At 35.8% G+C, this 14,577-nt stretch overlaps 1 protein-coding gene across 9 annotated transcripts in view; it reads right to left on the minus strand.

Moving 5' to 3' along the window:
* The window catches only part of LOC129762981 (broad-complex core protein isoforms 1/2/3/4/5), a 187,680-nt gene that overhangs the window by 17,269 nt on the left and 155,834 nt on the right, over window positions 1-14,577 (minus strand). For 5 of the 9 annotated variants that reach the window (XM_055761622.1, XM_055761626.1, XM_055761621.1 and 2 more), the window contains exons 6-8: window positions 12,896-13,047; window positions 12,703-12,753; window positions 2,121-8,944 (exon numbers count right to left, since the gene is read on the minus strand). In XM_055761622.1, the coding sequence (XP_055617597.1) occupies window positions 8,493-8,944; window positions 12,703-12,753; window positions 12,896-13,047 (655 nt within the window). In that variant the 3' untranslated portion in view covers window positions 2,121-8,492. The other 4 variants (XR_008740768.1, XM_055761629.1, XM_055761627.1 and 1 more) reach the window with 4 other exon arrangements.

Here is a 14,577-nt window from a genome sequence, read left to right on the forward strand (position 1 = left end):
GAATTAGAGAGTAATGGGAGTCAAAATTTTTTTAATAAAAAAAACCGGAACTGAACAAAATAATCGGTGTGAAAAAGGAACGAAAAAAAAAGTGGAAATAGAAAATAAGGGTAAATAACTAGTAATCAACTTACATGCTGTGATCACCGAGCATTAGAAGACAATTGAACGAAAACAAAAAGCAACATCCATCTGAAGTAATGTTCCACTCGCTACAATGGCAAAGCAACAGTCATCGTTTCTGTTCATTATTATTCACTGCGAATACATGCAAATGTGAACAATCTCGGAGGACACAAATGGGAAGAGCACTCAGATATATTTGCGTGAGCTCTTGGAAGGATTCTTCGATTATCAGGTATACACATCGAAATATTGCTGAGTATTCGATTCCGATTCGATTCCTTCGCGGGCTGGGTACAAAATGACAGATTACAGAGCAAACACAAAGCTACATATCTAGCGGAAGCAACATATTGTTTAAATGTATTTTCGAGAATTGTTTTTTTACTGCTGATCTACCCTTCAGTTGGATATAACCCTTGTAATTTACCAATAAGCGTATAGAATGTTCAAAGTCATGAATGATGATAGAAAAATAGGTGCCTTCCGGTAAAACAGATAGATAAACTTCATCTCCGATTCCGAATTCTGTTGCAATGTAACTCTGGTTCATACCTACCATTTGTACAGCATGTGAGACGCGCATGCCTTGAATTTACTATGATGTTTATTTCTCAGACAATTAAATAGTTGAACGTCATGTTTCTTGAAGTGATTTCGTTGCGCGACTAACAACACACATAATGTTATAGAGAGTTTACAAAAATAGACAGTAAAAACATGCGAAATGAACACATAACACATAACACAAAAAATAAACACATAACATAGTAGGCTTATCGTATAACGTCTATGGGTATCAACATGTTAAAACTTTAGAGGTAACAATAGGTTTTTGTTTTCGCGTTCATATTTCACGGACACACAGAGAGCCTGGAATTTCTACGTTTTTTTGTAACCAAAATTTTGAATATCTGACTCTGCGCGGCTGTGATAAAATCGATTATCAAAAAAATTGGTAATCGAGGTTAGGCACCCTTGGTGTTAATTCTGGTCTAGTAAACTACTCGATGCGAATTAGTGCACTTGGTTTTAATTGTCAGAAAAAAAATGTTCCTCATGTGGCAGCAGATTATTCTACTGTTTAGGATTTGTGTGTATAAGATTTCACGTGTTTATTCTATGTATTAGATAGTAGTGTATAAATTGAATATGAAATGTTTCCAAATCTACTGAAAATAGTAACTATAAGTAAGTGGTATGTGGATCATACCATTCCAATAGTCAATAGGTGTAAATGGAGTAGAGAAACTCAAGACAGGAAATTGTCAAATGCTTCAATTCAATATGGCGTTCAAATATTATTTTTTTTATATTGCTTTATCTATCTATTTTATCGTTAAATATCCTGATGCAAGTGAAATAGCGTTTGACTCTAGCAGGAGTTTTTTTATATCATTTGAAAACTATGTGTAGAAAAGGATTTTTAGAATTCGAAGCTAAAAATATCGTCTAACCTTGGCGAACGATTATCACTTATGCTTCTGTATTTGTTCTTGCATTTTGCGTCATTTGCGTGGAGCGTATTTGCGATGGACCCTTCTCTCTCTTTCTCTTTTTCACATGGCCGATAGTATAGTCGATGAAGTAGTAAATGACGTTATCGCCACTTATGTACAAATAGTGTAGTCTACTTCTATTGTGATTGTATTACAGAGTTCTTGTTTTGCTTTTATGTTCAAGGTTTTGCGTAACTGTTTTTGCTTATAACTGTATTCCGAAGCGGCAATTATTGGGCAAGGGAGACTGCCGCTGCTGGCATTAGAAGAACTTAATATCCTTCATTTCCATTTCCCCCGGACGGGATTTATGATAGGTATAGATGTGGGTCATCAGGGAATTTCTAGAGCAATAGACGCGCTCGCAAATGATGCACCGATACTCTTCCTGTCTTTCTGCGTGTTTATCAGCGATATGTCGTTTCAACGATGCTTTCGAACACAATACTTTACCGCACAGCTGACATGAAAACAGTTTCTTAGGAGAACAGCCTGGAACAAGACATACGAAAAAATATTCCAAAAACTACCCGTATTTATTTTGGTTGATTTTGGTATGAGTTTTGTTGTTTTTTTTTATTTTTTTATGTTGTTGTTTCGTTTTGTTAAGAGCTACAGTGAGAGGAGATAAAGACAGATTGTGAATGCGCATCCAGATAGCGAGGATAGCTAGAGAGACAGACAGATAGACAGCATCAAGTGATAGTGAAGATTGGACAGAGAGTAATGTTAACCCTCCTTCTCGATTCGGGTCGCGCTATTCTTCCTGACTCGTGCTTACGCAGAATGTGGATACTGGCATAAAGTTACAAACTCGGTTGAAAATCTGCTCCTGAGTGAGCGGTTTTATTGCTGTCATTGATAATTAAGGGAAACATTCTGATTTTACTTTTTATTGTATATTTGTAAAAAATATTGATCATGTGTTAGTGTTCTGGATGTTTCATTGAAAAAAAACATATTCTTCAAATGGGATATTGAACAATAATTTCGGGGAGAAATATATGATTTGTTATTACTTTGCAGATGACCTCTGTTTTTTTTCTTTTTAAATTGTGTCCATGTAAATAAATATTATGTCCTATTCTCCCGATTTACTGCCGGTTCAGTTATTTCCATTTAAAATTTCGCACAAGTTACTTATATGCGAACAACTTGTCTCGGGGATACCAGAAAACATATTCAGATCGTTCTTCATACTTGTTTACTCTTTAAAATGCTAGTTTATTTATGTTCTGTATAATGTAGAAAATCTTTATTCACTGTGTACTGTGCTATTGTATTTAGGGAACATAATTTAGTGGTTTGTCTAAAAATAGAAATGCCAAAAATTAGAAACTCGGAATTCGATAAAAATGCATTTAACATAGATTGGAAGCAAATCGCTTTGCAGTTGCAGTGAACAGTTAACCATACGGGAATAAAAAAAAGTATGAGAACGTACAAAAATTATCCTATAATGAGCTATTCAATGTGATACAGGTAAAAAAGATGCTTCTGCTCTGGTTTTTAGCACACCGTAATTGTTACTTTTAAAATCTTTTATATATTTGTTATTTGTTCTTTGAATCGATCAAATCAAACGTAGCTATATTGAGGAGTGTTATGCGTCGAGGAGCTAATGGATAGTGCTGAATATTTATTTTCATTTAGATTTATTACTCAACGCCTCTCTGTTCGTTTACTGGTAAGATTTAACGTGTGTCTGATGGAGATTGAACATAATTTGATTTACTAGAACTTAGACTGTTTTTCAATGATTCGGGTCCATTATATGAGTGTTTAGATTAAGCTATTTGCAGTCATTTTTAATAAATCTGTGTGGTACATTGCGAAGTTAGGTTGAATATGTACAATGTACTTCGTTTCTATAGTTGGTTTTATTCTCAATGTTGTTTTATAATCATGCTAAAATAGCTAACATATGCGGAGGGACTGTATTTATGTGTACATTTTTTTTGCAAAGAAGTGGAAATGAGATTTTTATTTCTGATGTTTTTGCTTTTAAATGTTCATTTTTTCTCGAAAATAAAATAAATAAATATAAATAACAAAAAATATAAATAAGAAAATTTTAATTTTCTAAAATGCCAGATTTTTCTCTTTCATAAATATATTTCTTTAATAATAGTAATTTTGGTATCGAATTATCAAAATCAGACTTTTGTTTGATTACTTTAAATTACCTTTGTCTTATTAATTTTAGTCCAATCCAATAATTTATTATAAAAATATAATTTTTAAAATTTTCAGTCTTTTAGACAATCACAAACTCGTTTTTGCGTAAACAATATATTTAATAACAATTTTGAATTTCGAATTCTCTATAATTAGCTTTTTCGAAATTAACCGCCTTCCAATTTCTAAAATTTAATTGTATAATTGTTTCGTAACTTTTGTTTTTTTTTGCACCTCGCGAGTAATAGCTTTAGGAGCAAGATGTGTGCTGTTTCTCTTGAACATCAAACATCACCTTGTCTAATACTATGTTATACGTGGTAACTACAAAATTTTGAATGTCTTTTCTTGCTCCTCTTGCATTTCATTCTTGTGATTCATTATATCTTTTGTTTTCTTCTTTTTAAATATTCTCCATTTTTTTGTTTTGTTTTTGCTAAATCTAGTCAGTCGTCGAACAACTCATAAACTCTTTTCCGCTACTTGATTCCAAGGATTTGAATAAACGTGTTATATCGCCCCTCGATTGCGTTATGTATATCCTTTATTAACATTGATTACACATTGTTGGCCGTGTGTGTGTTTTTTGATTAACAGTAACTTCTGCATGAATTGGACTTTTTTTTCGCGACATTTTCCAATTTGAAGGCTGCACCAAGAGACCCCACTTCAGGGACAATATTGACATACAACAGTGTTTGCAACGTTTGGAGAAAGCAATTGTTGCTCTTAGATTTAACAATGGAAAGCGATTTGATCTTCATCAGAGGGATAAGCAGCTTCCAGAAAGCTGCTATTATTGGATATGAGAACAAAAATAGTTCCACATCTTCGATCTAGTAGTCACTGTCGAACAGGTTCACTAACCGAAAGCTGGGAACAAAATTTATTAAGCAAATCAGTAGAGATGTAAGTGGTGGGGATTTTGCCAAAACGAACCAAGCGCCATTTTTTTCAACATTGAGTTACTTACACCACTGGATGCAGAGAATGACAATCCACCGACTATGAATTTACCGTGTCATTCGGACAGCTGACAACAGCTCCAAAAGAAAAATTCTGTGTAGCAGGCTGTGAAAAAAACGAACTTACATTCAGCCAGAGCGAACCATAAAATCAACAACATGGCATCGGAGGATAGTGTTCGTTCTCTCCAAAAAAGGCAGTTTTCTTATTTATCTGAATCTTTAACAGATTTTTCTATTTCGGACTTGGAAACAGAAAGCTGGACATTTCTTACATCACATATCCAAAATTCCGAGAGGCGTTATTTTTTGTTTTTGAGTTATGATTTTTCAAAATTAGTCGATGGTCTGAAATACAATTTCTCCTACTACTACTACTACTACTACTACTACTACTACTAGGCCGATTCAGATGATCGATATATCTATTTGAAGCCAATAAGTTGTCCGAGTGTCGTAGTGATTCTCACAGGGTTCAATGGCCAAATGCCGGAGAAAGGGAATTCCGTGCAGTAGACCCTATTGCACACACTTCTTTCAAGTACCAGATCTACTTCAGTGGCGTCAAAGCAGCGGAACGGGTCGTCGGTTTCGTGGTGCTGGGAAAACAGAAAACAAGAGTCATCCGGTGGAGGCTCTTAGATGACCGTATATGCGTGTTGAGGATCAAGGGCAAATTCTTCAACTACAGTTTAATTAACACCTACGCACCGACAAACGACAAATCTGATGACTTCAAAGAGGATTTCTACGAAAAACTAGAACGAACCTATGGCAAGTGCCCACGACGTAAAAGTCGTCATCGGAGATGCAAACGCACAGGTTGGGAGGGAGGAATTCTTCCGTTCGATCATTGGAAGGCACAGCCTTCACTCGTCAACTACTGAAAACGGTCTGAGGCTTATAAACTTTGCCGCGGCCAGAGGAACCAAACATCGAAAGTGCTGAAATCCCGCACAGAGAGGACGATGCGGTTGAAAGCTGATAACGTGGCAGAAGAATACGCCAGAGAGCTGGATCAACGGATCGCAGAACAGCAGGAGGAACAGGATATAAATGGGCTGTGGAGTACTGTTCACGGTGCCATTGAAACGACTGCGAGAGAGGTGGTAGGTACGACGCGGGGAAGACAGTGTAACGGCTGGTTTGATGTTGAGTGCCAGAGAGCGACAGTCGAGAAGAACCGTGCCAGGAGCCGCATGTTCACTGCCGGTACGTGTCAGAACAGGGAGCCAAGAGCTGCCGAAAATAGAGATTTCCCTGCGCCGGTGATGTGTAATGACAAGGACGGCAACCTGCTTACTGAGAATCCGACGGTTGCAGCCAGATGGAAGGAGCACTTTTAGGTGCTATTGAACTGTGAGGAGTGAGATGAGCAAAATTTCACATCACGTTATTTAATTACTTGAACCACGTATTTCTGACTTTCATTTAACCATATGGCTATACAATTCCAACATTGTTCCTGAATTTTTCATTATAATATAAAGTTGTCTTCATAAACAATTTTCGTATGAGACTTTTTCACCATCTGCAAGCAAATTTTTTTTTCAATTTAAATAGAATTCTAATTTGATATGAAAAAGCAAATTTTCATTCATAATTTTAATTTTGAAAACGTTCATTCCGACTGAAAATCAGCTATTTTTTGACGCTTCCCTAAACTAGTAAACGATGGATCGCCGTCAACGCGGATCGCTGTTTTGAAGAAAACAAATATTTTTGACGTTTGAGATGTTGGCACCAAAAACATGGCGGGTGCCGTACAGCTGGGCTGTATATATACCATTTATGAGATTAGTCGAGAGCCGTTACAAAATACTAATGTGTTGTGTAATGCTATTATGTTAAGAGCTAGCATGTAATTGGTTCGCTCTGGCTGCAAATAAAACGAAGTTTGCGCTTCTAGCAACTACAAAATTTTGTTTTTTTTTCCATTTTCTTAAATATTCTGAATCCCAAATACACGAAGATGTGTGCTCACAGTTTGAAAAGGACTGTTATGTAATTGCGAATAACTTGGTTATGACTTCCGAACTTTAGGAGACAATAATACTCTAGATGACAGATGACAACTTGTAAACCTGTAAACCATGAATTCTTCATGAAGCTGGTTTCCAATGGTTAACATATTGTTAATATTGAATATGACCTGACCAGTCACGAAGAATCATAAGTTTTTCTCAACTATTTAATATTATTATTGTAGTAACGATTCAGGCTAAAATGTATCCAACCACACTGAACTGAAAACCATATTTTTTGGCTTTCATTCGACCAAAGCGAACTGAATGCATGTGTACCAAAAATAAATGTCCTTTCTTTCTATATTTATGTGTTATTTTACAGATTTTCATAATTTCAGTACTTTGAACACATCCTGTCAATAACACGTGAACGATAAAATAATAGATTTGATCAGTCTCGGTCAATTAGTGGGAGCTCAAACTCCAAATTGAAATATCTCAAAATAATGTGTTTGGCGCTTGATCGTTATAAAAAATGAGCTTGCCTTCGTAATATGACAACCATTCGGGTTGTCTGTAGCACCATTTGATTATTCGGAAATCCCACTCATTTCAGTTGGTATACTAATATTAATTTCCACAAACCATGGGGTCTCTTGCAGCTGCTTCCAACCAGTTTCACAACAATTGAACATTCTTAGTTGCGCAGATTTCAAACTGGAAACGTAAGACCAATATTCGATGGAGAATGGGTATGAATTATACATTTTTTTTCTGCATTATCAGAATCATTGACATTAATACATATATGTGTGGTGTCCCCTCGTGCGGAAAAATTTCTCTGCGCGGAGCCAAATTCGAAACTCGATTATTGCACATGGATCGAACGATGGCCAAGAAGTTCTGTAAAAATGCACATCACTGGATTTTTTTTTTGTTGTTAAGTATTTCATCCCTCAAGTTTTCCCTTCTGCGTGTTCAGAATTTAAGTATGTATATTTAAGTAAAAGCTTCAACACTCAGCCCGTGAGTCGTTCGTTAGCATGAATTTAATTTCAGTGTGTAAAAACAAAACACGTTCTCGAGTCGTTCGTATTAATCAATGTTTGTTTTCTTTGTTTCTTTTTATCGATATTGTCTAAGCTCGTTTTCATCGTGTATCTTTAGATAATTAAACAATGACATTCGAAAACGGAAATGTATAAAACAAATCGATCTTGTTAGCAATTATTGAAATAATATATGTATATAAAGAACTCTATTCAGCCGTGTAACACCTATAACCATAGTAGAAATATGCAATGTTTTATGTATATGTTATGATACTTTCTAAAAAAAACAAAATTTGTAATATAGCTTTCAGTGGAATTACAACTAAATAAATATGATGCATCTTACTCTCGAATGATTCAACTATATATGAGCTTGCTTGTTTCTTAGTGGATGAAGTTAGCAAACGACTTTGTTGCAAGCATATTTCGATTCGGATTACATCATATATTCGATTTGAAATACGTTGTTATCAATTGTTCTCTTCAACTAAATCTGAGTATTTCTGGCTACAATGAAAAATCACAATTATTTTCTCTACATTTTCAGTATGTGTGTTTACGTCATCTTTTGTCTACTATGTCAACAAAATCGGTCGACATGTGTTTGTGTTTTGTTTTGATTCAATTGACGAAGAGAAACGCGGATGTGGTTTTGCGTTGTGTTGTCCTTGCTAAACATTTACACAGTAAACTCCAACTAAAAAATATTTAGAGAAATTCCAATTTTGCAATATTATGCTTCATATCACAGCCAGCACCACTCGAATCTCCCAGCAAAGCATGCTGCGATGGATGGTGCAGCGGACTGGCAGCACCGGCTGCCGCAGCAACCGCAGCCACTGACGCGAATGGGTGCTGACTGTGATGCTGGTGATGATGGTGAAGTAGCTTCTGTCTGCGATGGTAAATGCTTTTGTGGTTATTTAAACTATTCAGCGTGCGGAAAACCTTGTGGCAAAGATTGCAGACAGCATTGTTCAACGGCTGGAGATGTTGCTGTTCCTTGTGCCTTTTCAGGGTGAGTTTTGTACTTAACAATTTACCGCAAACATCACATCGATGACAAGCAGTTAGTGGTAGCGGTAGTGCTAATCGGTTCGCTCCACCACCGCTGGCATGATTCACGTCCGATGGTGATGATGGTCGTCCCGTGTTCATACCTGCAATCACCACCCCCAGGTCAGGTGTGCGTGTGTGAGTGTCCCAACCATCCGACCACGTTATAATAGAGTGTGCAATTCAGATCGCGTGAGAAGCGATTGAATGGATTCATAAGCAGCATCACCGGGAAAAGAAAAGAGAGACAATAGTGACTTACTATTTCTGTGTTGTTGTTTTTTTTTTGGTTTGTTTTCTTCTAATTCAGGCATATATTAGTTACTTTTGATTTTGAGAAGCGCATTTTGGTTTGTTTTTTTTTAATCGAATTCAAAATTAAGAGTGAAACTATTTTTGTTTATAAACAAATGATAAAATGTGGTATTATATTTTCCATTTTTCAAAATATTCCTGTCAGCAAGAAACAACATGAATGACATAACACCTACGGTTTTGATGAATTAAATGTAAGCAGGATAAAAGATTATAAACACACGTCTGAATTCCATAACATTTACGCTAATCCGTAAGAGAAGAAAGATTCCTCTTTTTTCGCATTCAATCACGATGGAATATATGACTCAGGATTATTGGAAGCAACTATAACAATATACATCCCTCTAACAAATGCGTGTAATTTTCATCTCTGACTTATATTGTTTTTCGTATTTGTATATGTTTACGCCGCTCACAGTGATTGACGATAAAACGATCGGAAGTAGCCAAAAATATACAACTTTTTTTTTCATGTGTATTCATTTCATTTTCTGTTTTGCTCAGAAAAGTAACTTTTTCCGCGATAGTTTTTTCTTCGGTAAGCCTGATTCGGTTTTTGAAGTCACTAATGTCTCAATTTTTTTTTCCAATTTTGCTGTTTTTGACTATAAAATTTTGCGTTTCGGTCGGAAATTTTTCAGTGTTTAGTGCTACTCTAATATATTCGTTTGTTTGCTAATGCTTTCGTTGAAGATATAACTTATAACCATAAACTTCATAAAACTACGTGTTTGTTTAACGAACGATTTGAATCATGCTTTGTAGATTATATATATATTTATATGTATGTGAAAAGTAAGCGTATTTTCTATAGAACGAAACAATTAACTACTAAACTCTTAGACTTACGACTTTAAAAATTGTTTTTTTGTGTGTATGCAATAAAGATTGAGTTTCAATGATAATAATAATTGTAATGATAAAACAACTTTTTAAGCGTTACTATGCTGTGTGATGTAAGGCGTGGATGGAAGAGAGCTGGTGGCGGTTTAGGGTGTGTGATGGTTTATAGAGAAATACTGATGCTTTTGATCCACAACACCGGACATGCTCGCGAGATTCTGCTGCTGCATGGGGCCTGGATTCGTTGACAGACTATGCTCATCTTTCGGTGGCTTCATGTTTCTGTGATAGATGCTCTTATGATTTCTTAAACTATTCAGCGAGCTGTACACTCGTTTACATATATTGCATATGGGTTCTTTTGTAGGCCTCATATGGACATTTTGAATGTGGCGCTTGAGACGTGTTAATGACGAGAGATTTTTATTGCACGGATCACAGCGAAAGTCCTCGCCTGGTTGGTTCAGTGGCAGTGTGTGAAGCGTCGGGTTGGCCATTGGTGCCAGAACAGAGCACGTTGGAGGGGGTGCATCGTAGAAATCACATGATTTTTCGTTGGAATTTGTGACCGTCGTCAGTCGACCTGACGACAGAAGAAGTCATAAAATACGTCGCATATTAGCCCAAAATAAATAATTGTAAAATTTTCAATTTTATTATTTGTGTTGTTTTTTTCTAGCGAATAAATCACATCCTTCACCAATTGGGTTTTTTTACATTTTGTCAGACAGCATCCCTTTAACTCAAATGAAAATAACACCGAATCATATTTTTCCACTTCAACTGCATACAATAATAAAATGTAATTTTGATCTTTTGATTTTTTTCGTTAGATCAATTGATGAACAATATTCTACAAATTTAATACAAACTCAAAATATAACAACAGTTTCAAAAATGCTTGCAATCCCTTCTACCATTAGTAAATATTTTAAAATTAAAATCCAAATTATAGAAGCATTTGCTTGTCCTTCCATAAACGAGTGCTCCTGCCTACCAATCAATAATAAGGTTCATGTATTTTTGTGTTTCCAAAAATTCAACAGCTTTTAGCGACCAAATTGCTTGCTTGCTCTGGAAGATATTTCATTGCCGTTGAATGATTGGACACATCTCAGTTTAATTGATGCTTATACTAGTAAAATCTCCATTTCCAATTTTCGCGTAATTTTCATTATATTTTTCAATATGTACAGGTTCCGCATAAATTACTTTTTATCATTTTCCTCCACTAATAATATGTACAAATAGTTTCCAAGAGTTGTTTGACGGCTTTTTGTGTGCAAGTATTAAACTGCCACGAATTCAAGTACTCGTTCGTTGCAATATTTGAATTGTTTATTTGTTAAGACTAGCGTGTTTTAGGTTCTCCGTAGGATTCGTAGGGCGATCTTTTTTTTGTCACTTAACCAAGCTTGAGAATGATTTGAGTGTTTCGCTGTCGAATTGGTAATTACCGATTTTGGTTTTTTTTGATAATGTTTTATTTGCAAAAAGCTGCGTGCGCATATTTGCAGTTGTGTGTGAGATTTGGTTAAAAAAATAAAAAAATAAAACACAATGACATCGTTCATTTCACCAATTGGGCATTAGCTAGGACTGGAACGTTATGATTTTTTTTAGTAAATGCAGCGATTGATAATTGGAAACAAAAACAAAACACATATATATTTTTGTAGTACATATTAATATCATGAGTGAAACACACAAACACGACGTTTAATAATGAACACGATCATAACACGAAATATCTGAATTCCAAATAACAATTATACATTACTTAAAACACTGATCTCAAATAAAGAAACAAATTAACACACAATCGATAACAATCGAAATGAGCGAAAAAAAAAAATGAAAAGGAGAACTGAACAAAAATCAACGATTTGGGCAATTCCTGTTTGTACTTTTGTCGGTTTTTGGGAAAGGTATTTTTCGTGGACTCAGAAATATAGAAAAGCCGGTTAGTCTTTTGAATAAAATAGTACAGTTAGTTTCAGGTTAGTACGTAATTTGGAGTGAAAACAAAACCGATCCAGGATTTAATTTCACAGCATTCGGGCGACAACTCTCAAAGAAATGTTTTGCAAATAACTTTCTGACTGTAGAAATTCAACAACAAACAAACAATGTTTCGTTTTTAGGCTTATATCATCGCAAATCATAATAAGAAATTTCACTATCCGTCACTCAACTCAAGTTCATTGTAAACCATCGTCTGATTAAACGAAAAATATAAACAAAATAAAGCTTTGTACACGGTTTTAGATTGAATCTTTATATTTGTTATGTTTTGTTTTAAAAACATTTCACCTAGCCTTCACATGGTAGTCGTATTAGTTCGATTTATTTGAAGAAAATATGGAAAAATAGTAACTGTACTGTAATTCTGCTTTTTCGTCATTTTGTTTCGACTTGGAAAAAGAGGAGTATTGTGAGAACAGAAAATAGAAGTAAGCTGAAGCGAGATTTTGATGGCCATTTAAATCCATATTTTCTTATTCGATATGTGATTTAAACTAACATTGACGCTTGTCTTGTTTTTTTGTTATGTATTAGTTTGTTTGGATATGAAATTGGAAAATGGAAAATATATATTTTGGGCTCATTTTTTTGTAAATAAATCAACAAGTAAATAAATGTGAGAGATAGAATCCACAATCAAATAGTCGAATGGAGTAAAACACAATTTCGGACTTACCTTGCGGTGAACCAGCAAGTTCCACAGCTTGAAGCGCTTGCGAGTTGAAACCTGTGTCACACAGATGACATGTTAACAAAGTTTATTTTATTTATTTATATATATATATATATATATATATATATATATATATATATAAATATATATATAAATGGCTTGCGATAGCTTAGTGACAATTGGAAGATAAACGAACCTGCAAGTGCTGCAGGATCGGCTGCCAAAGCGGCCATGGAGAAGTTGAAGGATCCGGGAGGCGCAAACAGTTTATTATCTCCTGGTGAGATTAAGAATGGAGGCGCCGTGTGGGAATGTATGCTACTATCCATATCATCCTCGTGGGGTGAGCTGAATGGGGGGATGAAAATTCATAGAACTTATTGTATTGGGAACTTTAGCAACTTTAAAATTTGTACTATCTTAAATAATAACAATGAATTTATTTTATTGTTAACACGCTGCGATTAAGAATTTATTTTTGCATTTTTTTCAAAATTTCACTGAATCCACATAAAATCGAATCACAGTAGGCATAGTTTGATGGGATTGATAGAAAGTACAGCGCACATTGGTGCAACCTTCGTATGCTGTCAATTTTGTTCAAACAAAAGTGCACATAGCACAGTGCAGTGCACATCTTAAAAATGGATGTTACGCTATCATTTTTAATTTTACTCTATATAGCTTAAAAAACTCGATCTGTGAAAAGTGTTAATCGTTGAATAAATTATTATGGGAAGAGCCCGTTTTGCTGTTGCCTGTGTAAAAAACTAAACGTTGAACTAGTTCAGGAAAGAAATTCTAAAGGCCGTTTTATATTATCTAGCACGTAGCGTAAACGGCACGTACCGACACCGGCAGACAAATACATGATGTATTCATATCATCAGGCATAGCAACTTCTCTGTACGGACCGGCAGAGCACACGGAGCGGAGAAATGCTATTGGTGATTGAACCGATGTCGTACCGAAGAGCGACGAACGCACCCACACCACGAACTTCGACGTTTGATTTGTATGTATGGTGCTACTCGCCTGTGTAGTTCGTGCCCGGCACCGGCAGAATATTCTTTTCAAGAATTCCTTCATGCATTTGTCTGAAACGTGCTGTGTATGTCCGGAGCCGTTCCGCTATATATACGCATACACATTTGAAACACACGCAATAATATTTGTCTTGCATGAAACGTGCCGTGCCGGTTACGCTACGTGCCTGATAATATAATATTACCTTAATTCCGACGCGAAGTGCGGTTATTTTTAAGGTAATATTATATTATCAGGCACGTAGCGTAACCGGCACGGCACGTTTCATGCAAGACAAATATTATTGTGTGTGTTTCAAATGTGTATGCGTATATATAGCGGAACGGCTCCGGACATACACAGCAAGTTTCAGACAAATGCATGAAGGAATCCTCGAAAAGAATATTTTGCCGGTGCCGGGCACGAACTACACGGGCGAGTAGCACCATACATACAAATCAAACGTCGAAGTTCGTGGTATGGATGCGTTCGTCGCTCTTCGGTACGACATCGGTTCAATCGCCAGTAGCGCTCCGTCTGCGCTGCCGGTCCGTACAGAGATGTCGCTATGCCTGATGATATGAATACATCATGTATTTGTCTGCTGGTGTCGGTACGTGCCGTTTACGCTACGTGCTCGATAATATAAAACGGCCTTTATTTGTTTAAGAACTGTGCCGGAGTGAAAAGTGGAAAATGGCGGATGCAAAATTCGTTGTCGAAAAGCTCGGTTATACGAACTATGCCATGTGGAGATTCCGTATGGGACTTATCCTCATCAAAAAGGAGTTACTTGAAACGATCATTTCGGAAAAGCTGGAAAAACTAAATACTGGTTGGCTGGCTAAAGAT

The sequence above is a fragment of the Toxorhynchites rutilus genome, chromosome 1, assembly GCF_029784135.1.
Source record: "Toxorhynchites rutilus septentrionalis strain SRP chromosome 1, ASM2978413v1, whole genome shotgun sequence".
Lineage (NCBI taxonomy): Eukaryota > Metazoa > Arthropoda > Insecta > Diptera > Culicidae > Toxorhynchites > Toxorhynchites rutilus.